This window comes from Echeneis naucrates, chromosome 3, assembly GCF_900963305.1.
Source record: "Echeneis naucrates chromosome 3, fEcheNa1.1, whole genome shotgun sequence".
NCBI classification, from domain to species: Eukaryota; Metazoa; Chordata; class Actinopteri; order Carangiformes; family Echeneidae; genus Echeneis; species Echeneis naucrates.
Genome location: NC_042513.1, coordinates 2,826,448 through 2,853,612, shown reverse-complemented (window position 1 = coordinate 2,853,612; position 27,165 = coordinate 2,826,448). Strand labels below are relative to the sequence as shown.

At 37.9% G+C, this 27,165-nt stretch overlaps 1 protein-coding gene across 1 annotated transcript; it reads left to right on the top strand.

The window, feature by feature from the left end:
• The first annotated feature begins 229 nt into the window (after window positions 1-229).
• Window positions 230-22,667, top strand: nedd4a (NEDD4 E3 ubiquitin protein ligase a). The gene is made up of 29 exons (XM_029497838.1): window positions 230-445; window positions 1,883-1,956; window positions 3,131-3,209; window positions 3,316-3,354; window positions 3,595-3,648; window positions 13,563-13,613; window positions 13,995-14,056; window positions 14,225-14,327; window positions 15,018-15,181; window positions 15,263-15,380; window positions 16,549-16,713; window positions 16,886-16,969; window positions 17,202-17,321; window positions 17,459-17,662; window positions 17,923-18,000; window positions 18,169-18,223; window positions 18,322-18,380; window positions 18,556-18,621; window positions 18,770-18,999; window positions 19,578-19,699; window positions 19,800-19,870; window positions 20,049-20,144; window positions 20,238-20,311; window positions 20,408-20,468; window positions 20,569-20,628; window positions 20,714-20,821; window positions 20,954-21,050; window positions 21,281-21,353; window positions 21,777-22,667. The coding sequence occupies exons 1-29, from the start codon at window positions 401-403 to the stop codon at window positions 21,877-21,879; spliced, it is 2,715 nt and encodes a 904-aa protein (XP_029353698.1). The 5' UTR covers window positions 230-400; the 3' UTR covers window positions 21,880-22,667.
• Window positions 22,668-27,165: the final 4,498 nt, after the last annotated feature.

The window sequence follows — 27,165 nt, the reverse complement described above, 5'->3', positions numbered from 1 at the left end:
TTCCAAAAAATTAAAGATGGCTGACATGCATCACCCTTATATCCGACAAAAGGAATGAAGTTTTCTGGCAAAACTGTAATGCCTGCAAGTCTGAGAATGGTTAACTGAAACAGTAAAGAAAGTTTTATACTTTCACTTCTAGGGGTTTTCCTGTTTGCCGCCAAAGCGGGAAATGTTCAAGCCCGAGGTATGAAGGAGAGAGGAGGAGGAAGAGGAGGAGGAAGGAGAGGCGGAGGAGGAGGATGGTTACTGTGTCATAGTCAGCCACAGGTCAGGTTAACAGCTCTCACCGCAGCGCCGTGACCCACACGGAGGAATAATAAAGGCGGCGGAGAACAACTGTTGAGCCGACCGCTTATTGGCGTCACTCGGCGGGAGGAAGACAGGCGAGGAGGATATCATGGCTGTACTTTCTCCGCAGATCCGAGGACTTCAGACGGACGAGGTAACACCATCACTGCCGCTACACTTTGTTGGCCCTTTCTTCGGTATTTACGAGGCTACTGGTTCGGTCCGGATGTTAGCTAGCGGGCTAACTAGTTAACGTTAACGACAGCTAACCGACCGTTGACGAGCTGTGGTGGCCCGGAACTTAAAAATCTCGAAAATAACACTATTAGTAGGAGTCTGACTGGAGACACTGGGGGGAGTCTTGTCTGATACTTTCTTTAGGAAAGGTCGATGGGACTGATTTATTTGCAGCTCGTTTTGATCGTGACTTGTGGATTTAAGAGCAGCAGCTGTGCACTTTTTCAAGCAGGAATCCGATAAGGCTCCTGAGCTGTTGCCGCCTCCCTCTGTTGGCGACTTCCCGTCCTCCAATCACGCAAACAAACACACAACAAACTCTCAAATATTTTCCTCATAACTCGTGTTGTTCGGTCCGGACAACAGAGTGGTTAAAGCCACTGGGTCTTCTCTCCGTCTGGACAGATGGATGATTGTGGGATGTCGTAGTGATTCACTGATTTCACTGGGAAAGCATAAATGGGGATCTGGTGTTTGACGGGAAAAGTGCCAAGTATTGTCAGGATGTTACATCAGAGTACACGATGATCACAGTGGGGTGTACACACCAAGCACGTGATTCGTTTTAAAGACTTTGGTCGTTTATGTAAAGAATGTCCTCAAGAACCCCCAGTTCAATTAGTTCAGCTGAGTGACTAAAGAAAAAAGCAAAAATGCCACACATTTGTTGGTTGTAGCTTCTTGCATAGATTTTCTTGTAATCATAAACGGAATCTCTCTAAGGTTTGTGTTGTTGACCAGACAGAAACTACACATTTAATGATGTCACTTTAGTCTCTGGGACATTACAAGAGGTATTTTTCACAGTTTTCTGGCAGTTTCTTGACATAAAATGAATTGTGAAAGGAATCTATTGGTTGTTGACCACTTTCTTTAGTCTGAAGTAAAAACAAGTGGTGAAAAATCCCTATTCAAATGTCTCACAGCTGAAGTTGACAGCTTGATTTGCTGGCCTATAAGTGATATGACAAAAAAAGCAAAAGCCAACATCAGTGAATATTTTACATACATATTGATTATGTCTGTTTCGATTGACTCATTGACTAATTACTATAGCTCCAATAAGCACAAAACAATAGTGTTTGCTAGACTCAGTCATGCTAACCAGGTACAGAATATTATCAATATTATCTGTGCTCTATTGTCAGAATTAGATAAAGGGCTTAATTTGTAGCCTTACTTCAGTTTAAGATTTTAGTAGTGTAGATATTTTTCTTATTTATTTTCTCATCTCCCTCTTTGCATATTCAAATGTTGTATGATTTGTGATTTATGTGCTCAGAAAATTCCTCTCTTAGTCTCTCTCTCTGTTTATATATGCATATAGCATATGCTTTTTTTTTTCTTTTTTCAGGATGACTCAAGAATCCTAAAAGTGAAAGTCATTGCTGGAATAGGATTGGCCAAAAAGGATATTCTTGGAGCCAGGTAATACAGAGAACCTTGATGCTTGCATTGTAGAACTGAAGGAAGCAAGGCTGAAAATAACTTACTGTCGCTCATTTCCTCAATATTTAAGTTTGACATCATTTGTCATCAACAGAAATGTTTCACCAGAAAACATTTGCCGTGACTAATCAGAAATGACGTTCTATTAACTGTTGCAATTTTGAAAATATTGTCTTATCTTTTACAGGACAAACATTTATTCATAAAAAGAAAATCAATGTCAACTGGCACAACAAATACCCTGTCAGCCTCAATGTTGTTGCTGGATGTTTAGACAAACCAATTTTTTGCAACATTGTTACCTCCTTGATATTGGCATTAAATGCTGAATAAACGAGTTGAGCACTTGGTTACATGATAATGAGGATAGTGGGCACACAGCCAGTGTGTATCAGGTGCTTGAGGGAATAAATACATTTTCAAAAAGAGGCTGGGTTGTTTGTGGGTTGTTTTTTTTTTTTTTTTTTTTTAAAGCAAGCCATCTCATGCTAGAGTTACATGGACTCTTACATGGAGTTACATGGAATGATTTATTGAGAGTTAGGCTGCATGTGGAATGGTAACAGATACACCCTAATCTTGAAGTTGGGTAAGACTATGAATTTAAATGAAAGTTAAGGCTGAACATTAAGATAAACTTTCAGTCTGTATTTAAAGGTCTGAATGAAATCTTATGTAGGCAGAGAGATTGTTCCAGAGTCTAATACAATATGATAGTTTTAAAAGCTGCACTGAGGTCTAGTAATGTTCATGTTCATTTCTCTGTTATGTCTCTCAGATAACACTAATTGCTTTACACAATATAAATGACAAACCATTGCTGCATGCCTAAAGTGGCACTGACTCTGTGTAATGGGTTCAATGACATAATTGATGGATGTGGTTTTTAAGCACGTCACAGTAATTATAAAATAACAATTGTAGTCAACATAGAGTGGCTGCAACCATTACAGCGCTATTTTTTGACTCCTCATCATTGTCTAATTACATCAGACCCTACATTTATTTTTTTATTTCCTTGGAAATAGAGATGCACAGAAGAACCATACAAACTATTGCATCGAGAATATGAAAAGTAGATCACAACGGTTTGAATTTTCCAGGGGATACCTATGTCATTCATCTCTAAATGTATCTCTCTAATTTCTTGCAGTGATCCATATACAAGACTGTCCCTCTATGACCCCATCAATGGAGAAATCACAAGTCTCCAGACTAAAACAATAAAAAAGGTGAGTCAGAGAGCATCTACATTCACAGGTACACTTGTTTTATAAATGGACTTGTCGAGATTATTTTGTTAATGTAAATTTTCTCTTGGGTAATGTCTACTTACAGACACTGGACCCAAAATGGAATGAAGAATTCTTTTTCAGAGTAAGTGAAAATTAAAGTAAATAACACATCAAAAATGTTTAAATGCATCTTTTGTGTTTTGTAAATATCAACAACCTTTACATGTAATGCATGTTCCAGAAGATAATTAATTTATTTTCATAACAGGGAAGGAAATTGACTTGCTGTGTACTTGATTATATTTAACTATTATCTGTTATTTTCTTGGCTTTATCGATTACATGTTGCATTATTTTCCTTACGGTTTTTGTTATGTTTCAGGTTAATCCTGGGAAGCACCGTCTTCTCTTGGAGGTGTTTGATGAGAACCGCCTGGTAAGTTATTTGGTTATGATCTACTCCTCTGTGTATAATTTTTACTGAGTGTTGGCTTTTTGTGTTGGGTCATATTTTAAGAGTAGTCAAGAGTAGTTCTAGTTCAGGTTTGTGTGTGTGTTTTTGTTGTTGTTTTATTATTATTATTCCACAAATTTTTGGTAGATATCCTTGATAACTTTACTGTCCAAGCTGTCCACTGTGTGTTAAAGTTTAAGTAATAGTTGTAGAATGTCCGGGGTCTACTGGTGTTGTAGAAATCAAAGTGTATAGAAACCAAAGTCAAGAAATAGTCTTGCGAATTCATATGTTTAAAGGTCAGCTGAGCAGAGTAGCTGCATCAAAGCAGTGTGCCACTTTTCTAGATAAGGGCATTATCCCGTCAGTGTAAGATTGAGGTTTGTTTCCCTGTCAAAGATACAGCTGCCCTTATTTTGCTATGACACGTGATATTGTTGGAAAACTGAGATGCCTTATTACTTATAGCTGTAAATGTGGGCAAATCTGACTGCCTTAAGGACATTCTACGGCTATTACTTAAACTTTAACATCAACTTTAAGAGTTGCATATCACATTGGCTCTTGAATCTTATGTACAATAGCTTATAGAGGTATCATGTTGTAAATTGATTCGTCATGACACAGTGAGACATGCATAGTGTGCAAACTGGTTTGGGTTTCTGTGTCTTTGTCGATATAGTTAATCAAATGGAAAAGACAGCGCATGGCATTGTCTTGTTGATCAAATCCCTGAAGATTTACAATCAGGAGTTATTAAATTAAATGTAGAACAGACATTATTCCAGAAGATGATGTTTAGACACAAGAGTACTTTTGTTTGGAGATGACTTTTAACTTGTTATACTGGTTATGTCTGCTCAGCTGCAAATTAGCTTTGCACAAGAGCATGTGAGTGCAGTGGCTCCATTTACAACTATTTGGTTTCAAAGGTCCAGTAATTTATGCACAATATTCAAAATTTCCAGAGTGCTACAAATTCTGTGCTGTGAAAGTAAAATAATGGTTTTGCTACACTCTCTTGGCTGCTATATTTCTGGTCATTATCTTTGACTGTTTTCTATATCTTTGTTTGTTTCTGGTTAATTTATATAGCAGCACGTATAACATTTAAAGAGACGCAGCTTAACATTCACAAGATTGTAGGTTTGATTTTGATATATGGTCTGTCAGTGTGCATTAAAAAACAATACATTACAGCATAGTCCATAAAGGCCAGTCACATTCACATTTTCTTGGGCAAATTTTTCCTTCGGTTTGTCATCATGTCACGGGTTAATACTCACAAGTCAAACAGTTACCTAAACATGGGCGTGAAAAACTCAGATCTGCCTTGTCATGCTCCTGGCACACTTTGCAGTGATTTGAAGGGTGTGTCTTCACCTTGAGTGCATTTCTGTGAATGTGTGTAGTACATACAGAAATCAACCATAGTCAGGAAATCTGTTCATTTTAACCTATAGGAGGAGAATCTGAGAATGAAACTGGGTTGAACTGTCCCATGAAATAAATGTGAAATATGTTTTGCGTATTGTTATTGGTCACAAATGACAAATCCTGGCCAATTTTCTGATCCAAAGTTGACCTTTCCTTTATTGTCATAATGAGGCCCCTTCAAACTTGCTTAGTTATAGTTTATCTTTAAAACTAATGGCAGTACACCATGACATTTTCAGTCATTTCATTTCATTTTCGTGTTTCTCTCCACAAGAGAAATTCCTCCTTGTTTGGTAAAACTATTATCATTTCTCTGTCACTATCGCCAACTTTTAGTCATCCGTTTTCAATATGAATGGCAGATAGACATGAAGTTTCAGCCTGCCAGGGTATTTACTCAAATAGTGAGCAGGCGCGCATATATATATATATATATATATATATATATATATATATATATATATATATATATATATATATATATATATATATATATATATATATATGGAATACAAAAAAAATCATTAGCTTCAAATTGGGTCCATTATAAGACATTTCATTGTTTGCTTGTTTTTTTCATAATGTAGTCAGCATGACTGAAACTTGTAATCTGTTCAATGACATCTAGCCAGTGTTCAAATATGTGAATATGTCTGATGCTGCATGTAGAGTGCCACTTATAGTTGTAGCACATGATCTAAACTTGCTGGTAATGAGATCATGAAAAGATTATTCTAATAATCTATTTTAAAATAGAATTTGTCATTTACTTTTTCTTAACCTTTAAATGTTAAATTACTTCGTTCTGCAGAGCTTCAAGTGTGAAGACACCGAGTTGACTTTTAGGTTTTCATTGTCTTCACATTTGTGACATTAAAATGTTTTTCCAAACAGGATGCCAGCACAAATCAGACAAGTTACCGTTAACCACAGTGGCATGAAAAGGAAAACCTTTGATTCTGCATTTACTGACTCAAACACATTCAAATTTATACTCACATAGAGTGTTATTTTTTTTATGTATATGTTTTATTTTTTTATGAATATGCAGGTGAGTTAAGAAACACATTGAGAGCTTGTGTTAAATTTCATGTCAAGGGAAAAAAATTAATTTTAGATTGATTGATACATATGTTTTATATTAAGCCATCGACCAGATATTGAAAGAAAATTGAATAGAAACAAAACACATTTAGTGTACCCTGATAGCCAGCTAAGACCTCCTTAATGCTTCTTTTACTTAAAACCAAGGAGAAGTTGTCAGCCAGGTATAAATTGTTGTAATGTAGAAGCAGCCATTCAGACAAATCACAAAAATAGAGGTGTAATAACATCAGTTAAACTTGTGTTGATCTTTAAAATAATGTTAGGGTTAGGGTTTGATTTAAAAACAATCTGGTTGTGGCAGAAGGAAATATCTTGAATGTTAGAACATATTATTTCTTGAAACAATTTTTCCAAATGTTTTGGAGGGTGTTTTTTTTTTTTTTTTTTTTTTTTTTTTTATAAAACACATAAATAATGTCAGCACATTGACATGGTATGTATATTATGTCTATTCCCCCCTCTGACACATTCAGTGTTGTAACATTCAGACATGTTCTATAAAGATTTTATGATATATATATATATATATATATATGTGTGTGTGTGTGTATGTCTCTGTTGGGCACAGTGTTCATTTGGTTGGTAACGTCATCTCTGTATTACAGGCCACCTTGTTTTATTATCAGTATATTACGCCATTTATAATCAATTATAACTGTACAGTATGTGTCACCGAACTTATCTCATTGCAAAGGCATCAATTGAAACTGCTTTTGGCCCATAACGGATTAATACCCAGTCACAATGTTTCCAGTGTGTCATGTTGTTCCAGTAAGTTATGAGGTCCATTGCACCAGGGATGTTTTCTGCTGAATCATGTTTTTATCTTGGCTGCATTTACCTCTTACTATTATTATTACTATTACTATTACTATTAAGCACTGTGCTGGAACCTGTTTGGTTGCAGAGTAATTTCCTGAAATAGGTTTGCTTAGCTCGATAGGTTAATAAGTAGGACTGTCTACAGCAATGGAGAGGATATCACACCAGTACTGACTGTTACATGAGGTGTCACATAACAGATGTCATGTATCTGTCAAAGTAATCTCAGTTCTCTCTCTCATCTGTTTACTGTCTGCTTGAAAAGCTAAAAACATTGTATGGCTGTAGTTATTTTTGCATGAACTAGATTTTAATGGCTTTTATAGTCATTCTCCTGCATATTTTGAAAGGCAATGGAGATTTTATTGTGTGCCATGTTATTTTGCAGCCTAGCCCTTGGCTTGAATCAAAATTATGTTGAAAGTCAGTCCCTTTTGATTTCCTGTAATTCAATAGCACTGGGTAAAAATATTTGTGGGGCCACAGAGCAGCAGAAATATTACAAGCAGAGCTGCATGAGTAAGTAGAGTCCTGAGTGAGTGACCAGAGGCAGATGGGACACTTTGCCAGAGGTTCAGCCAGAAATGCAATGTAAAGAGCCAACATTTTTTTGTTTTTTATCCACATGGGTAAACAGGAGTGAAGCGGCTAGAAAGGACGAACTGTTAAAAGTAAATGTGACTGGAACTCAGAAGGTACAGTTAACTGTTAGCAGTGAAAGCTCTGTCCTTTTTAAGTTTTAGTGTCATTTTGATTTCTGCATAATGTTTGAGCCCCTTAAAGGGGCTAACCTCGGAGAATGCTCTGGTTTCAGAGGTCGTATGTTTGGGTCAGGTCTCCAAACAGAACCACTGACCTCCTCTGACTAAAAGCTGAGATTAGCCTGGAGAGGAATGTAGGTTGTCACCAGAGCTATTTTGGCAATGTGGCAGCTAATGATTGTGATCACAGAGCAGTTGCCTTGCTTTCCTTTTTTCCTACAAGCAAGTTTGATCATGCAGCTCTCACTGGCACTGCAGGGATTAGAGAGTTAAACGAATGGCACGTCGGCTCCGCTTGCATTTTGCGTCAAGGAGAAGCAACACGGACCCTCTGTCTGAAAGCCTCAGCAGCCATGGTGAAGAGAGTGGAGTCAATGTGTCGGCTCTTAGCCCCGCAGAGAGTCTGGCGCGCAGTTCTGTCCACTTGAAGGTGACTCCTCTGTCACCAGACTATGCTATTTTACAACGGTACTCTTCAGTATTTATACCCAGGGTTAACGTTGGGGGATTCAATAAGAAGAGCATTTTGCAGATTTCGCTACAGCCTTGTGGTAAGCTCAGTGGAGAGTTGAATGGCAATACAGAGGATGGAGACCAGGGCGTCAGTGATGGAGGAGCAGGTACTGGGTCTGATGGAGGCTCATGCAGCAGCAGCATGGCTAGTGATGCCGGGTATTGTAGCAGCAACAGCATCTTTGAACCAGAAGCTCCAGAGAAGCTCAGGACCACCCATGAGAAAAGCCTACGCTGCTGCAGGTCCAAGGTCCCATTGAGACGGTGCTCCTCCTTGGTTATATTTCCAAAGAGCCCCTGCAGCAGCCCACCTGCTTCCCCAGTAAGTCCAGTGGTTCTGCCTGCTCGTCCATCAGAGGGGTCGCATCAGTCATCCCTTCAGACATCTGCATTTGAATTCTTACAAGATGATGAGGAAGTGACTTGCAAAGGGTCCACCACCACAGCACTCAGTGGTCTTCATCCTACAAAAGGGAGCTGTTCAGCTGAATTCAGGGACACCAAACACATGGTGCAGTTTAATATTCCTTTACAGGATGAATCAAAATGCAAAATGGAAGAAAGGAGCAAAGAACTGTCAACTCTAGACAGAGCTAATCGGCACTCTAGCAGTGTGCTGCTGCATTTTGCTCACCAGAGACCAATGATATCTGGGAAGGGAGCTGCAACCACAGCTACAGTCAATGTGGAATATCCTGACAGTTCTAATCCAGCCACACAGCCTGAGAGTATACGTGGACCTCACAAAAAACTGTACCGTAGCACTTCCGCTTGTTTGTTCTCCTCAACCAAACCATCTGAGAAAAACCATGAAGTCTGTTCGTATAGAAGTAGCCAGGAAACGGCGGAGGAAAAACATTGTCATCATGCCATACAAAGGAGCTTTTCCCTGGAGGTTCCCTACCCAAACACTGGCATTTCATGTCACGTTTCAAATCCAAAACTCAGTAGCCCTTGCTCTCCCCATGTGCACATTCATTTGACTCCTTGCTGCCCGGCTAAGTTGCCAAGCTCTGTTACTGATTTGAGCACAAGCTGCAAAGTGAATAATACAACAAAGAGTCCAGGTCAAACCACCAAGGTGAGTGTTAAGTTTCTCAGTCGGATTCAGTTGATCTTCCCTAACCATTATGAAAGAACCCGGCCATGTTTCACTGTTAAAAAGGATTTCTTTTGGGTGGGTTTGTTTGTTTTGTTTTGGGGTTTTTTGTTTGTTTGTTGGTTTGGTTTTTTTTTTTCGAGCCACATGACACTTAAAGGTTTTTGTAACTGGTTCAAGTAGATTACATGCGGCTTTGGTTCGACTGCCCATGTGACACCATTGTCATGAATACCACAAATAATAAATCCTTTAATACAAGTGTTATGTTAAATGGCGGAATTTTGGCTTACAGGTTTTAAAGAGATTATTGTTTGTGAAACCTGTGGAGTTCTAGATATTTCATATATGCTTTACCATAACTCTGGTCTCCATTACTGTTTAAATCCTTAAAACTGTGTACCCATGGTCATCTATTAGGCTAACCACAAGCTGGAACAACATTTAGTAACTGAGAAGATCGCTACAGTTAAGTCATGCAATTAACAAGCCCAATGTGGACAAACATTTAGAAGTCTTCAGTTACATTATAATAAATCTATTTGCATATTGTCTTTCCAAGAAAACAGTAAGTGATAACAACAAATTGCCCATCTTTCTTCTTCATTCTGTTTATCTGTTGGTGTGTGAACTCAATTCAGTTTCAGAATTGTTCTCCATTTTTATTATTCTGTTAGCGCTATGAGTAATCGTCTTAAGTATTTAGCAGAGCTAATTTTAGCGGTGGGAAAAGCAGTGCCCCTTGCTGATATAAATAAAGTGCCTCTGAAATATCCCCCTGACTCCGGTTAGTCTGGTGGTCTGTAGCACTGCCCAGTCCTGTGGATTCAAATTTAACAGCATGATACTAGAGCAGCACACAGTCATGCCAGCCATCTGTGGACATGGTGTGTGTGTGTGTGTGTGTGTGTGTTGGTGGTAATGTAATGTAGGCAGAATGGGAGCTTGAGCCTTTCCCAGTAAAAGGGTGGTGTGTTCCTTCCTTGTGGCTTCCACTGCCAGGCTGTGTTTGTGAAGTATCAGGTGTCAGCCTCCCCTCTAGCAGGTTGTCAGGTAAAGTGTCCTTCGGTAATTAGCCAGTTCACTTACTTTTTATATGTCCAAATTTTACTTTGTAAACCAAGACAATTTTTTTCATATTTTTAAAATCCCCCCAAAATATCACTGGGGACTGCTATAAGCAAGTATAAATTATATATTATATATTATTATATAATTTTATATATAAATATATATAAATGTTAAGTTCATAGTCCATTAACAGTAGACCAAAATGGGGTCATTCATTTTCTCAAGACTCATCAAGTATAATTCAGATACCAAGAAAATAAACCTATTACTCAAAAAAAAGAGGTACTGACTTTTATTGGCTGAACTACAAAAAAAAAATTGTATCAAGGGTAGAGGTTTTTTGTTTGTTTTTTTTTTTTACATATTTGTATTATTATTATTTTTATTTTTATTAGTTTTTTTTAATTATTATTATAATTTTTTGAAAGGGGGGTTATTTATTCATTTATGATGCTCCCTCAAAAACAAAGAAAAAGCTGTTCAATCTTTTACCTGACTGTCTCAGTTCAAATGCAACTGGCTGTGGTGTTTTTGTTTTTGTTTTTTTTTTTTTTTTAAGTCTGGAAATTTCTAGGATAATGTCTGCTGGTCTGCTGTTCTTATCTGCAGTGTCCTCATAACCCCATATACTAAGTCATGTGTTAATGAACAACCAGCTCTGGACACATTGCACAAGGAAGGTGGAACAGAAATGTCTGCTTTGTTTTGAACACCCTGAAGTTAAAACTTATACAGGGTCCATTTTATTAGTTCTTGATCAATTACACTGGCCCAAAATCACCATAAAAGATGAAACTTTCTGAGGACCAACACTAATATGAAGTTAACATGACCTCCTCGTGCCCTTGTGACTGTCTAAAGACGATAATGTAATTTTGAGCACCTGTATTCCGTGTGTGGGGTGGATGGCTGAATTTTGTAGTTCAAGCTAGAGCTCAAATACAACAGGACCCGGTGAAAATCTCGTATATGACTAGACTACATCTTAAGCTATTTAGCATTTCCTTTATGTCTGCCCTTTATCTGTTACCTTCTCTCCTTGGAAATTAACATGCATTTTAACTTCCAAGTAATGTCCTAGCTGCTGAGTTACATTGCTGAAATTTAGTTTTATAATGTAATCATCTGACAAAATCATGTCACGGTGGTTGTGAATTTTTGACTGTATTTTCTTTAAGTGTGATGCAACATTATAGTATTTTTACAAGTGCTGCTTTTTAAATGGCCCAAGCACAGTCCTTTTAAGGGCACCAAAAAGTGGACCAACAAGAAAAGAGGGTCTTGGGATTTTTGCACTCAGATTTGACTTTCATTTGAAAGAAGATAAAAGATATTGTCTGCTTATGTGAAAGAAAATGGGGTGGGACCATACTGCAGGTTGTACTTTCCCCTGATAGAGACTGTTTGCACCAAGTCATTTTGAAGAGCAACAGCCAGTGGGGAAACTTAGACTTGGTCGTGTGGAATTTGGCTGAACAACCATGTAACGCAGTCAATCTTCAGCCTGTCAGCAACATTCACCGTATAGTTCTGGCCACCCTGTAGCAATCTGCAATAAAAATGTTTGTCTTTTGCATTTTTGACATAACTTAGTCACAACAATTGACACAACCCATACAACTCTTGCAGTTTGCACTGGCTTTCATATCCCCATCTTGCGTACTCCCCAAAATATAGCTTTGCTTTCACTCGCCTAATGGAACTACCCCACTACCCTACAGTAGTGAGGTAGCTCTTCAGAAGTTTAGCTTTCATGAGCTGCAGTCCACCTGTCAAGATTAATGTATTGTTGGCAGGCTGACAATATCATTGCGTGTTTTCCATAGATACCAAAACATGTATCTGTAGCTGTTAATTACAGCCTCATAGAGTATGTCTACACAGCTTGACGCCACATGCTACAATGAGTTACATTTAGTATGACATGGACCAGCGATGATTTTAATGAAAATGTATCTATGGTTATTTTTTATTTTGGGCAGTGTGTTCATTTGTTTAAACCTACTCTTCGTTAAGCTTCACCTCATCTTAACCTATGGCCCAGGAAGTTTCTTGAATATGGTTTTACTTAAGTATATATCTGTTTTTTTTTATTAATATATACGTTGCCTTGCCAGCATTTCAAATCAGGAGCCATCATAATCAGATCAGCCTTAAACTGTCTGTGAGCACTGGATTGAGTTTATTAAACAATGGGTTCAGTGATCCAGTTAGTCTGACTGTACTGTGTTAGTTTGACTTCTGAAAATCTGAGCACAGTGTTAATTGTTTTGAAGAGAATATTTATCGATATTCTGCAAAGCTGCCGAATTCTCTCTCTATTTCTCTATCTCTCTCTCTCTATACTTTTTGTGTTGGTTGTTTTTTTGTTTTTTTGGGAGGGGGTTGGGGGGATGGTTTGGTTATTTGGTCTTTGTTTGGGGGATTTTTGATATATTGTAGACATGATTATTTAAGTGCTTTTCTTCGTTGCACCGTTAAAAATGTAAGAGCAGGAAAAAGGAGGCCTCCTTGTATATTTGTTAGCGTAAACACTATACTGCTGTATGTCTAACCTGCCGACGTGTTAATTTGGTCACAGAGTTGGCCCTCACAGCGCAGCATGTTGGCCTTCAAGTCTTCAAGGCTGTAACCGCTGCGATAAAGGCATGCAGTGAATGTGTTTAGTGTTCAAAGCACAGACAGTTTATTTGACAAATGCGGCATTATTTTGGTCAGGGTTTCTCTATTAGTAATACACTGCAGCCATTAATTATGGGCTGATAAATTTGTTCCTCTCAAGGCTACATATTAAATATTCCGCTGATCAAGTCAACTGACTGTTGATGTTTGAAATAAGGGAATGGTGAAGCATTTGTCTGGATGATAGGAGGCTTTTAGTTTTTGCAACATGGGAGAAACAGACAAACTGTATGGCCCTGTACTGCAGGGATTCAACACGCTCTAAAGAAGTAACAGCGCATGTCTCTGCCAGTCTACTTTGTGTGTGTGCGTGTGTGCGCACGCAGGTACACATGTATTCATTTAAAAGCAGATAACATTGTCATGAATATGTGTGTCTCTCTGTTTCTCTCTCCCTCTGTCAGACACGTGATGACTTCCTGGGACAGGTGGATGTGCCCTTAAATCAGATACCAGTGAGTCATAGGTTACAGTGAATCCTGGGTCTTAAATGTCACTGCCTCATGGAAGTTGAGCATTTTTGCCTTTGTTGTAGGTTTTACTGTACAAGCTCTCGACCGCAATTTCACCCACATTTGCCATGTAAATATAAACATGTATGCCCTTATTCTAGTGTCTGTTCCACATCATTATCTATAGTTTTGAAAACACAGTTTGTCATGTTTATGTTACGTCCCTGCTTTTGTTTTATTATAAATACAACATTCACAAATTGGGCCTCCATGGTACAAATATTCTTATATTATGTTAACTTTAAATATGCTCTGTTTTGATAAAGTGCCAAGGGGCGGATTTATTTATGTATCTCAGTAAGACTTTTATTGTGTGTTTCTCAGACAGAAAATCCTAACACAGAAAGGCCATACACATTCAAGGATTTTCTGCTTCACCCACGAAGGTTGGCATGATTTCATGATTATTTAATCTTTTATTGATTTATTTTTTCAATTTTTTTACGTGTTTATTTTCTAGAAAAGTGATACACTAAATTGCTAATGTTATTTTTAGACATTCCTGACAATATTTATTCCTTCATTGTTCAAAAAAAATTTTCTTTGTTTGACAGCCACAAGTCCAGAGTCAAAGGTCATCTGCGTCTCAAAATGACATACCTGCCAAATAGCATTGGCTCTGAGGAAGAAACAGCAGAACAGACCGAGGATACGGATGTAAGTTTATTTACAAATATTAAACACATTCACCAACTTTTTTCAAACTTTTTGTGAGAGTTAATAGATTTTAGGTTTTCTGAATTTAATACTTTAATGTTGTAATTCTGACTTTTTGTAATTGTTTTAAGTTTGCTGATAGTCTAACAGAAGGTAGCCAAACAAAAACATCCCTCAAAATAATGTGGTGTTTTTGTTTTAACTGTACATATTTTCAGTTATGGCAGGTCAAGTTGTGTCTGTCTGATTATACATAATGTAGTAGGTACAGAATTGAATTTATACAGGTCTAGTCTAGAGTCATTTGTCTGAAAACTATATACATATTAAAAAAAAAATCTGTTCACTAGCTAACCTGGGATTATTTAGATGACAAATTATATTGATATCCAATGCATAATCTTGGCATAGTCATTGTTTTCGCCATAAACAACATTAACAATAAGTGGTTGTAGCAGAAGTATCAGTTGTTCATGATTGGATTGCATTGCAACTTTAATCTTTGCTCACACAAATTCAATTCGGCCATTTTAGGCTTAATACGCTATGAAGGCCTTTGTAAAATATGTCACTGAGTTTTCTTCTAGTTGCCAATTCGTCCTTGGTGTGTTTCCTCAATCGGCTGGTTTTAGGCTGTTGTCTCCATTAAGTCTGTGCGGCCTCTTATGAAACTTATGACATGTTGTGCAGCCTGGTTGGGAGCATCTGGAGTCTCAGGACATGTCAGGGCTCAGGCAAAGCCAGGTGCTGCCCCCTCTGCCATCGGGCTGGGAGGAGCGTCAGGACAACCTGGGAAGAATCTACTTCGTCAATCATGAGAGCAGAACCACACAGTGGCAACGGCCCACAATGCAGTAAGATTTCTCCTATCTTACCAGTGAAGGTGCATCATTTTCTTTTATTGGTCCAGCACTGAGTGTGTGTGTCCTAAACAGGGACAGCAATTTGGAGATGCAAAGAAGACAGAACAATAACACAGATGCGGAGCACGCATTTATTACACGCAGACAGATCTCAGACCCAGATGAAAACACAGCACAAGAGTCTTCTGAGGTAAATTTAACTTATTTTACTACTATTATGACAATTTTACATTTGGATACATTATACTGAGTCCTGCTTGACCTGTATTCCCAGACACTTCAGTTTAATTTAGTTCATTGTTTCATAAATTGTTAGCATGGAATTTTACAGTTTTTCTTTGTTTTTGTTTTTTTTTTTCACTTGAGATGTTGCTCTAGTATTAAAACAAAGAATGACACTGGAAATATCCAGTCAACCATTTCTCAGCTAGTTTCTCCCAAAATTAGAAACAAGAGGATGAAAACTGGAATTCCACAATCAACAAAACTCAGTTTTAAGAATGCTAGAAACATTACAAATATTAACATTAATATTAATAAAGAGCAAACTAAAGTATTAGACAAATACAAAAAAGTATAGCTTAGTTAAGTCAGGTTTAAAACTGCTGTTTTTAGCTGCTAAAGGTAGGAAGGACAGCTGACAGACAATCACAGACTGTGAGTGTGTGTAATGTCTTACAATGGCACTGCCCCATTATTCGGACCCAAGTGGATCTGTCAGCCCTGCTTTGAGTGGATTAGATATGCAGTTACCATGGCAATATATATCAGTAAGAATTAAACCAATGTCATCCTGAAAACTTGAGGATAAAGTTCTGCTTCATAATGCAGGACTCTGGTTACGACTCAGAAAGCTTGAGCACTGGGCAGCACGGCATAGTTGTTAGCACTGTTGCCCCACAATAAGAAGGTTGTGGGTTCGGTTCCCAGCCTGGGGTCTTTCTGTGCGGTGTTTCCATGTTCTCCCTGTGTCTGCGTGGGTTTCTTCCCACCGTCCAAAGACAGAGACACAAAGACACAACCTCATGTTTGGGTTAATTGGTGACTCTAAAATGTCCGTAGGTCTCGGTATGAGTATGAGTGAGAGTGTGTATGGCTGTCTGTCTCTGTGTGTTGCCTTGCAATGGACTGGCGACCTGTCCAGGGTGTACCCCATTCTCGCTAAAGCTGGGATTGGCTCCAGCAAACCCTGTGACCTGGAAATAGAAAACTGGTAGAAGATGAATGAATGAAGCTTGAGCACTAGAACTTTTGTATTGAGCTAAACCAGTTCTTTTAACGCATTTGTCCTACTTTAAAACGGACATATATACATATACTGCCCTGCCTTTCATTGTCTCTCTTCACTCATCTTTTAGAGCTGGGAGATCATTACAGAGGATGACCCCACATTGTACCACGGCAGTAACCAGTTAATTTCACCAACATCCCACATACCTGTCGAGTTCCACTCCTTCTGTGGTGACCTGAGTGACATGCACGTTTCAGGGACTACAGCTGGCGAGCAGCACGCCTCCCAGATTGTGAGTCATGTTTCCATGTATCCAGCATAAGATTCTGGTGACCAAAACGTAGAGGAAAAGAGACCTGTGATGCAGTTAATATGAACCACAGGCTTTCATGTAGAATGGAGCGTATTGTTGCATTAATGGCCGAGCAATGGTTGTTATCTTGCTCTCTTGCTCTCTGCTGTAGGATCATGGTAGTAATTCAAGCCGTTCCAGTCTAAGAGGAAGGGCGCAGACTTCAGGTGGAGAGGAACATCCTGTTAATCCTGTGGTGAGTATTTCACTCTTTCAAGAAATCACTTCTGTCTTTCAGCAGAATGCTGTTGTTTCAGTGTACAGGCAGGTATACTAATTGAATGTCAAGGCTTCAATCACCTTCCTATGGCCCAGAAGCGATTATATTTAACTGTGTTGGATATTGTTGGATGTAATGAGCTTTAGTTTTTCAGTATTGATCACTGTTTTCTTTTTTTTTTTTTTCTTTTTTTTGTATCATTAAATAGCTGTTTCCAACCTCAGCTGGGCTGCCTCCAGGGTGGGAAGAGAAGCGGGATAATAAAGGAAGACGCTACTATGTCAACCACTTAAGTCAAGTCACGACATGGACCCGACCCATCATTCAGGTTCACAGTGGACTTTCTCATTCATAATATATACTGACACCTTGAAGGCCAGATTTGATACCAGGATTACTTCAGTTTGAACAAAAATGCTAAAAAAAAAAATAGCATCTTATTGTTGAATGTCTTTCCTTGGACAGACAGCGTCACCAGCAGCACAGAGGGGTGCAAGTTTATCCCAAAGCCCCACACCATTGCAATCAATCATGTCCCCAGAGGTGTCTCCTCAGCACACCCCAAGTCCCGAAGCCACATCAGGCTTCTTGCCAGCTGGTTGGGAGGTTCGCAGCGCCCCCAATGGAAGACCCTTTTTCATTGACCACAACACAAAGACGACTACCTGGGTGAGAAAGCAGCTGACAATTTCTTCCAGTTTAAAAGTTTTGCCCGTGAAATTTTGGCTTCAAAAATGTCAACAAAACTCCCAAGTTCTCAACAGAGATGCAAAGGGAGTAGGTTTTTATTTCTACAACAAGAATGATTCTCCATTAATAGAAAATGTTAAAAACGAAGCACTGATCATAGTCTGACTTTTTCTCTGTCTTTCTGTGTGAGTATTTCCTCTTGGATTGGAATAAATCCTGTCTCGTTTTCCTCTGAACAGGAAGATCCCAGGCTAAAGATTCCTGTACAGATGAGGAGGAGACCCTCGCTTGACCCCACTGATCTTGGACCTCTGCCAGTAAGTTTATTAGTAACAGGAAACCAAAACCAATCAATGTAAAAACTTATCAAAATTAGGCTCTACATCTCAGGCAAAAGTAATATATGGTATTGTAGTTATTTGACCTGATAGTGATGCTTGTTGTATTTGATAGCCTAAGTGCACTTTTTTTTCCTTCATTATTAGCCTGGTTGGGAGGAAAGAGTCCACACTGATGGGAGGATATTCTACATAGATCACAGTGAGTGTTACATATAAAACCAAAAAAACAAATGTTGGATATGTGACAATCAAGGTGTTTCTCTGTAAATGAGCGTCTGATATTTTTGTATTTTACAGACACCAGGACCACACAATGGGATGACCCCAGATTACAGAACTCGGCTATAACTGGACCAGTGAGTATAGATCATACGAGGCAGATCATTCTCCAGAATTTTTTTCATGCAAGAAAGACACTTCTGTCTTTGTTTACTATATGTTTCCTCTAAATACATGTCACTGACCAAAGTGTACAGTAGGCTAGTTAATATGGATCTTCTTGTTACTGAACACAGTTTTTTCTTTATTTAGGCTGTGCCTTATTCCAGAGATTATAAACAGAAGTATGACTACTTTCGGAAGAAGCTAAAGAAACCAGTGAGTGTTTTCCCAGGACAACTGCTTTTCACTTGACTGTTAACTTTGCAAGTATTCCAAAATGTCTCATTTGTTAAACTCTGGTGGTTTCTTTTACTTCAGCTGTAAATTTATCAATTTCATTTCAAATATGCTACGTGCTATGTAGGCTGACATCCCAAACCGCTTTGAGATGAAGATGAGGCGAAACACGGTGTTTGAAGATTCATACCGACGCATCCTCGCAGTTAAGAGGGCAGACCTGCTGAAGGCACGTTTGTGGGTGGAGTTTGAGGGAGAAAAAGGACTGGACTATGGTGGCCTTGCAAGGGAATGGTTTTTCCTCATGTCCAAGGAGATGTTCAACCCGTACTATGGACTGTTTGAATACTCTGCTACGTGAGTCCAAACACTGTTTCTGTTGTAAACCTTCTACGTCAGTCTTAGGCATCTTGTGTTTAAGGTGTACTTGGTGTATTACCTTGTTTTTTAAAGTTATGCGTCTGGTTGGGCTCACCTGGCTGTAAAGCTGGAGGTAAACATATAGCCAATGAGAGGTAGTCCAAGCAATCTACTTTTTCTTCTGATGGGCCACTCAAATGTAGAAGAAAAAATGCTGGTGCTCATGTTGACATGAAGCAAGAGAACATGAAGGAGATTGTTGACAGATGTTCTGCATCTAGGGTCCTTCTGTTGCTCTGAAAGTCATATCCTCCATGTGATATTTCTTATAGGGAAGAGTTGTTTTTATTTGCAGATTGCAAACTCAAGAAAGGCTTAAATGTCCCTTCTTTTGTTTCACAATGAAAACCTACCAATGCAGTCTAGAGTGGGAACTGACTTTATTTATTCATTATCTTTGCATTAGTTAGTGTTTGCTTACAGACTTTTATTGTCATGAAAATATACATAACATAACAAAAATAAATAAATATTGGAAATTGTACCTTGTTTTTTATCTTGCAACTTGTTTTTAGGGACAACTACACACTGCAGATTAACCCTAACTCAGGTTTATGCAATGAAGACCATCTGTCCTACTTCAAGTTCATTGGTCGTGTAGCAGGCATGGCTGTTTATCATGGAAAGCTGCTTGATGGTGAGTGCACAAGTAAAATTTCACGTATTTCACAGCAGCAGCAGTGACACAGCCAAAAGTATGCTATAAACCCTAATGCCTCTGTTCGTGTCATTTAAAGCTTTCTTCATTCGGCCTTTTTACAAGATGATGCTACAGAAGCCAATTATCCTCCAGGACATGGAGTCTGTTGTGAGTACTTCTCACCACTTTTTTCAACACAAATTAGTTTAATTTGACAACTTTTGTAAGCATTAGTAATGAGCTACATGTCTTTAATTTTGTCACTTGCTTGGGGGTTGCAACCACCTAGTGGCTTTGTTTTGAACACTGTAAAATTAAAGTCGAAGTTATTGTTATTATTTCTTAGGACAGTGAATATTTCAACTCCTTGAAGTGGATTTTGGAGAACGATCCAACAGACTTAGATCTGAGATTCACCATTGATGAAGAGCTGTTTGGACAGGTTTGTGCGGCACCTTGTCTGCTCAACAATTTCCCCTTTGTGGTTTTCTGTCATGTCACATACGTTATAACATATTCCATTTTTCCTTTTCAGACTCATCAGCATGAACTGAAGCCGGGTGGTGCTGACATTGTTGTCACTAATGAAAACAAGAAGGAATACATCCAGTAAGCGTCACAGCTCCAATTTATTTGTACAGGAGTGTGTATTTTTGTTCTTTTCATCTACAGTTTGATGCTCATCTACTGTTTTGTGCTTGACAGTTTAGTGATGCAATGGAGGTTCGTGAACCGGATACAGAAGCAGATGACTGCTTTCAAGGAGGTAACAATTTATAAGATACATTTTTTGTGACATAGACAGGTGTATCTGTATAGCTGTAAATTAAGATTTAAAAAAATTGACACCTCATTGTGTTTTTTAGGGGTTCTTTGAGTTGATACCACAAGATCTGATCAAGATTTTTGATGAGAATGAGCTGGAGGTCAGTTTTCAGGTGGTCTGATGTATTGAAATTGATTATTCTAGAAAGATGAATTGTGATCTCTAAACTTGATTTATGTCTACAGCTGCTCATGTGTGGTCTTGGAGATGTGGATGTCAATGACTGGAGAGAGAATACCAAGTACAAGAATGGCTACAGTGCCAATCATGCAGTTATCCAGTGGTTTTGGAAAGTAAGACACCATTCCATCCCTGGAGCCATTAAACTGGAGTTGAATGGCATAACTGTGCCTGTTCTTTTCCCCCAGTTAAGAAGCGCTTTTAATGATTTATTTATATGTGTGTTTTCTCTTGGGTCATTGTAGACTGTGTTGGTCATGGATGCAGAAAAGCGAATCCGGCTCTTACAGTTTGTGACAGGAACTTCCAGGGTGCCAATGAATGGCTTTGCTGAACTCTATGGTGAGTTGATCTGTTGTGTTTTGTTACCACCGACTACACTCTTGTTATGTCTGTTTTTTCTAGTCAACATAAATAATTATTCTCATCTTCTCCGAATGACTCATTGTCCATTGTCCATTTTTTCTGTCTTAAACTATCCGCACTTGTCTTCATTTTGCAGGTGACTGAATCAATTCAAACTGAATTTGTCTCTGTTGCATTTGTCTGATGTTTGATGGTTTTATTCCCAGGGTCTAACGGACCTCAGCTGTTCACCATCGAACAGTGGGGAACACGTGATAAACTCCCCCGAGCCCACACATGGTAATCTCTTTCACTATGATTTTTTTTTTTTTTCCCAGAATATCAAGCACATCTATGTTTAGTAAGTTACTCTTGATGATTTTAAAAATTTACTGAAAGGGCACACTGGCATTTAAAAGGACTAAAGGAGATTGAAAAATAATTTGTGGTACCAGTAATACATCATATCACAACACTGAACTCAGCACCCATTGAAACTCATTTATTCATTAATCTTCTACCACTTATCTGTTTCCGGGTCACGGGGGGGTGCTTGAGCCAATCATAGCTCAAATTGGGAAAGGGCGGGATATAGCCTGGACAGTTTACCAGTCCATGAAAGCCCCCACTAAAATTTGAGACTTAACTTTTTTTATGGTAGATGTTTGGATTTGATTTTTACCTCAATTCACCTGTCTTCATCTTTATATCTGCCTCCTAAAGCTTCAACCGGCTGGACCTTCCTCCTTATGAGTCTTTTGAGGAACTGAGAGAGAAACTTCACATCGCCATTGAGAATGCACAAGGCTTTGACGGGGTGGATTAATGGAACAGTAAACAGTGAAGGAGCTAAACTGACATTTACTGCCATCAGAGTAAAGTTAAGCAGCATCATGGGCTGATGTTTAGGATATAATATATCTGCGTGTCAGACTTGGATCTTAACCTGCCAGTTGGGTGACAGATGAAAGAGCCCACAGCTCTCGCTTTAGTCCTCTCATGGGAGACGTCGAGACTTTAAACCAGGAGAAACTGTGGTATTTAATTAGTCCACATGTTGTAATGTTTACAAATCAGCTTTTCATATTTTTTGATTCTGTGTTGTATGTCACTTGGAAGTTTATTCACTTTTATTTGTTCTTCTTAAATACTTAAAAATGTCAAAAACTTTGTTTTGTTAAATGACAATATTATACAAATAAATGTGAAATTTAAATCTTAAAAACTTCTAACTTAAAAAAATAGGATAGCCTAAAGCTCAGCTTCTCACATTAAGTGCTTTAAAGACTAGTTATGTAGTAGTTATGTTGCTTCTCTGGGTAAAACTACTAACTTTCCCATTCAGTACATGACTACATGTTCATTTAACAGTTCAAAAACATGACATTGGCTCAGCTGTAAGAGGATGTCATCTAAAGGTTTAAAATGAAAAGAAGAAGCCAATTGCAAATATTTCAATACTAATACGTATTCTACCAGTTCCACATCACTGTGATGTATGAACGTCCTTAAGAGAGAAATAAACAACCTATAATATTACACTAACCCTATAAAAAAAAAAAAAAAACAACAACACAAAGTTGCATAGCGAAATAAAAAATACTTTTAATGTTCCAGGGCTAAGTGAATGAACTTGTAAATTAAGATTTATTTTATTTTATTATTATTTTTTTTTTTAAACATAGCTTTTTACCCCACAAAACAACTAGGGGAATTTTCACTCTAGTTATATTCATGTCTGTCTGAGAATTTAACCAAATTCAACAAAACTAACTCCAAATAACAAATAAGGCAGTTTGTAGTTTTCCATGGTGTGACTGTGAAAAAGAAAATCGTGAAATAGTTTTCAAATGTTTTTCTTCTCAAAGACACACAACACCCTCAGACTGAAAAGTTGTTCCCCCTATATCCTAAAGCTCTAGCATATTTCCCTGCCCATATAATTCAGCTTTTATCACTCCAACTGGGGGTACTTTCGCTTTTTTAACAACAAAAAAACATGGATATTAATTGGGAGTTCAACTTAAATAAAACAGGCGTGAAGATATTTTCGCTCCCATTTTCTTGTCATTTAAATGTGATTATATATTTACCAATTTTTCATTCTAATATATTAGAAGCGCTGAGCCAGGAAATCCAAAATGTGTGCCTGAAAAAATTATACACAGTATATAGCATAGCAGAAAAAGTGCAGTTTATATACAAAGTTAAGCAACTACACTTAAAGAAAGTGTGCCATTATAACAATTAAGCATTATAGTAGTGATGTTAAAATACCAGGACCAGTTAAAGGCTAAACTAATTATACTTTTCGTATCTGTAGTTCACACATGGAAAGAAGTGACTATATTCAGTGGTAGAATGTGCTGAAATACTATGCATATTTGTATATATTTACATAATAATTTACTATCACTTGACTTTTTTTCAGATATTACATAAATATATCGTACATGCAAATATAACTTTTCCTTCTACAAACTGTCAAAGCATCTGCTGTTAAAATTATTAAAGCAAATGAGGTTGGTAGCGCACTTCAGCATATGCATCCTCTTTTCTTTTTCCTTGATTGTCAGTAGTTTCTCATGCCAAAGTTCCACACTGACTTCATGTATCAGAAAAACAAATAAATGTACATATACTCACATATAGTCACATCATATATATACACACACGCACACATACACACATACACACATACTACCAGTCAAAAGTTTCTCATATATATATATATATATATATATATATCCTAAGCAGTAGCTGACAGAATCCTTTTCAGACTGATATACAGTATGTTAAATGTGCTTTGTTGCCTTTTGTCAATGAGTGATATCATTTTGTTTTCTTCTACTCATCATGGGTGTCTAATTACAGCACAGTGCTCTGTTTTTAAGAGTACAAATTAGTTTGTTGGTTGGTAAACTGTGTACAGATTATTTTCAAAATGCATAATTCTTAAGCAGTAGTTTTAACATTTTCTGAATAGCAAAACGTGTTTACACTGCCTGCCATGTTTACAGGATGTTGATTAAAGGCAGATTTTGTGGGCTAGTTCTTGTCTCTGAAAACACAATTTTATACTTATGCTTTCATAAAGTGAAGCACTTTGTTAATATTGCAGTCTTACTTCTGAAGTGTCTGAGTCTGTCATATGCAACTGCTTAAATCATCCTTCAAAAGCATGATCCTCTGCTTCAAGTGCACGTGTTTAAATGTTTACATGTGAACATTGTTGAAAATAAGCACACATTCGCTTCTCTCACAGATATTTAAGATGAAATACAGAGGCCTTTGTTTGTAAAATATTGTCAAATCTGATTGTGTTTGATGTTATAATCCCTCAAAGGAAGTACTGATAAACTTGCAATGTTCCCTACTGAAGAATACTGAATAGATTAACACATAACTGTTCATGTAAAAACATTTTGTTATACATTTGATGATAACACCTTTAAGTGCATTATAAATAACTTACCTGCAGCATATGCAAACATGTTAACGGTCAAAAGGGTGAAATTAACTGTTAAATTCCAACTTGATGACCTCACACCAAAATGATTATGAATAAATTTGAAGGATAATAAAATATAAAAACAAAGTGTCTCTAGTGTCTGAATGCTCAGTTGCTCACAGGGGCAGAGAAGTACCTTCTTTGGCTGCCTCACTACCTTCAGTGTGTGTGTCTGTGTGTAAGTGTGATGGGAATGCTCCTCAGAGTAGAACATGTGCAGTGCAGTACTGAATTCCACCACCTGGGGGAGAGTACATTGTTTTCTTCCTAAAGGGCACCACATATTTCCACTTTTTCAACTAAATTTATTGAAGTGAATTGGCTTCAAATCATATTGGCTCTTATAAGTTAGTTTTTTCCCCTGGCTTCTTCTTTACACCTCACCTACCTGTCATGGGTTTTCTTCTACGATCCATTTTAAATCATTTCACTGCACATCAGACCAGTAAAGGGTCTGACTTTTATCTCAAGCTAATGTAGTTTAATTGGGTGTTCTGTCACCCATACTCTTGGCTTGGGTAACCACAGGGGTGCATGGAGAAGAATCACCAACATTTCAGGTTGGAACTTTCTGAGTGTAATTCAGCTGAACAGCAAAGGCCCTTATTTCTAAGCAACCCCCTAATGTAGCACTAACACCCCCTCTCCTCCACATAGGTCAGTAGAAAGGTCGCACCCGATCGAGGCCGGCCTTTTGGACACTCCTGGGGTTAGTGGGGATGGGTCTGTGGAGGAGCAGGAAGACACAAGTTTCAGCCAATAGCAGCAGGCGCTGCTAAAGTTGGGCCCCCTTTACCCACAACCTCACCAACATTCATAGCCTGATAATGACATTTACTCCATCGATCTGGCCTCAGAGCTTGACCTGACTTCACATGCAAGCTGATCGTCACTCCGCCCACAAACTGTGCCATATTGGCAGGTGCTGAAACTGAATTCTTGATTAATTAAGCACCCTGGGGAGAGTTTGGCTGGCCATGAATTAGGCCAGGCTCTTACTTTCTCACATTATGTAAGACAGGACTCTGTATCTTAAACTGAGATTCTGGTCACTCATCAGGTTGTGTAATACAGTGGAAGTCCTGTGAAAGGGAAATGCATCAATGTAGCAAACCAACAGATTATCAATATGTGTGGCGGGATGTCATTTCAATAGCATGTCTGCTGATTTATTATGTTAAAATTAGTTTGATAATATCTTGTGACTGGTCTTGCAATTGATGTTCATAAATTAAAATGTTCAACCATTTAATATTTATCTCAATATCCTTTGAAAAAACTAGTTTAGCTAACCATACTATATTTAATTGTTATTGGAGAGGCAGGTGACAGTAAAAAAATGATAAATTTGCTCTTAAATTTAAATCTCAATTGTGATTTTAAAGCTACTTACACGAGTTCTCCAAAACAAATTCAGAATAAATCCATCTCATGATTGTCAGTTTAGCTTGAGTTATGAAACAGCTCCTTTATATTCCTTTATATTTTAGAAACCCTCCTCAAAATAACTCCAAACCTCCTAGAATACACAAATTGCATTTTCAATATTCCATTTACAGGTGTTATTGACAGTATATTTAGTTAATATCAATAATATTTTTCTTGTATTTCTCAGTATAAACCTTAATTTGTGTCTGTGAAACAATCAGCACTTTGTATTTTTTTCTGATTGGCCCGACATCACAGCTGGTGAGTAGAGCTTCATAGATGGGCGGATGGGGGAGGTCCGTGGGAAGGAGGAGGTTTGATTTTGCTTCACAATAAGTGATGAACATTGGATCAATAACGACATTGACACAGCAGCTGTCCTGCTCCTATCAATGCTTCGTCATAATTGCAAGGCCCAGTTCAAGAGACAAACTCATTTCCATTAACATCTTTTTCTCTCTCAGAGACCATTTGGAGTCCAGTTGGTCTCTTATACTGAGGGATCAGCTCTCATCAATACAGCGTCTGTTGTATTGATAAGGAAAAGTGAAAGGTTTTTGGCGGATCAAGCTAGAACACTGATTTCAGGTCAGTCATAGATTAGTTATCAGACTCACAAATTGCTGAAAAATAACATACAGTAAATCAAGTGTAAAAAGGGTTATTTCATAATTTCATAGCCAAAGATTATTCAAATTACTGGATGCTGCATTTCCCCCTCTTTATTTATTTTTTACCTCTGTGAATAAAACACAGAAAACAGAGGAAAGATAGGAGAAAGAGAACTGAACAGCTGCAACCAGCAATTATTTGTTTTATCTGACAGTTATTCTTTTCATTCATTGATTGTTATATGAAAAGAGGAAACTGATTTCGGTTAATTACTACTTTAAAGGTCTCGAATGATGAATCAAACGTCAGAACTATAGCCAATTACTTTCTGTCAATTAGATGACATTTGATTAGATTGCCTTTATTTAGCTCACAACGGGAAAATTCACAGTGCTGGCAGCACACACAGTACACACATACACACCCATACAGCGCCCTCAGTGCACATGAGTGGACTGCATAAAAAGAAAGCGTGATCTAAGTTATTATTCAACTCTATGAAACCTCCTTGCGCAACAGCTCAATGTTGTAGTGTGTTTTATTTCAATGGTGGATGTCCCT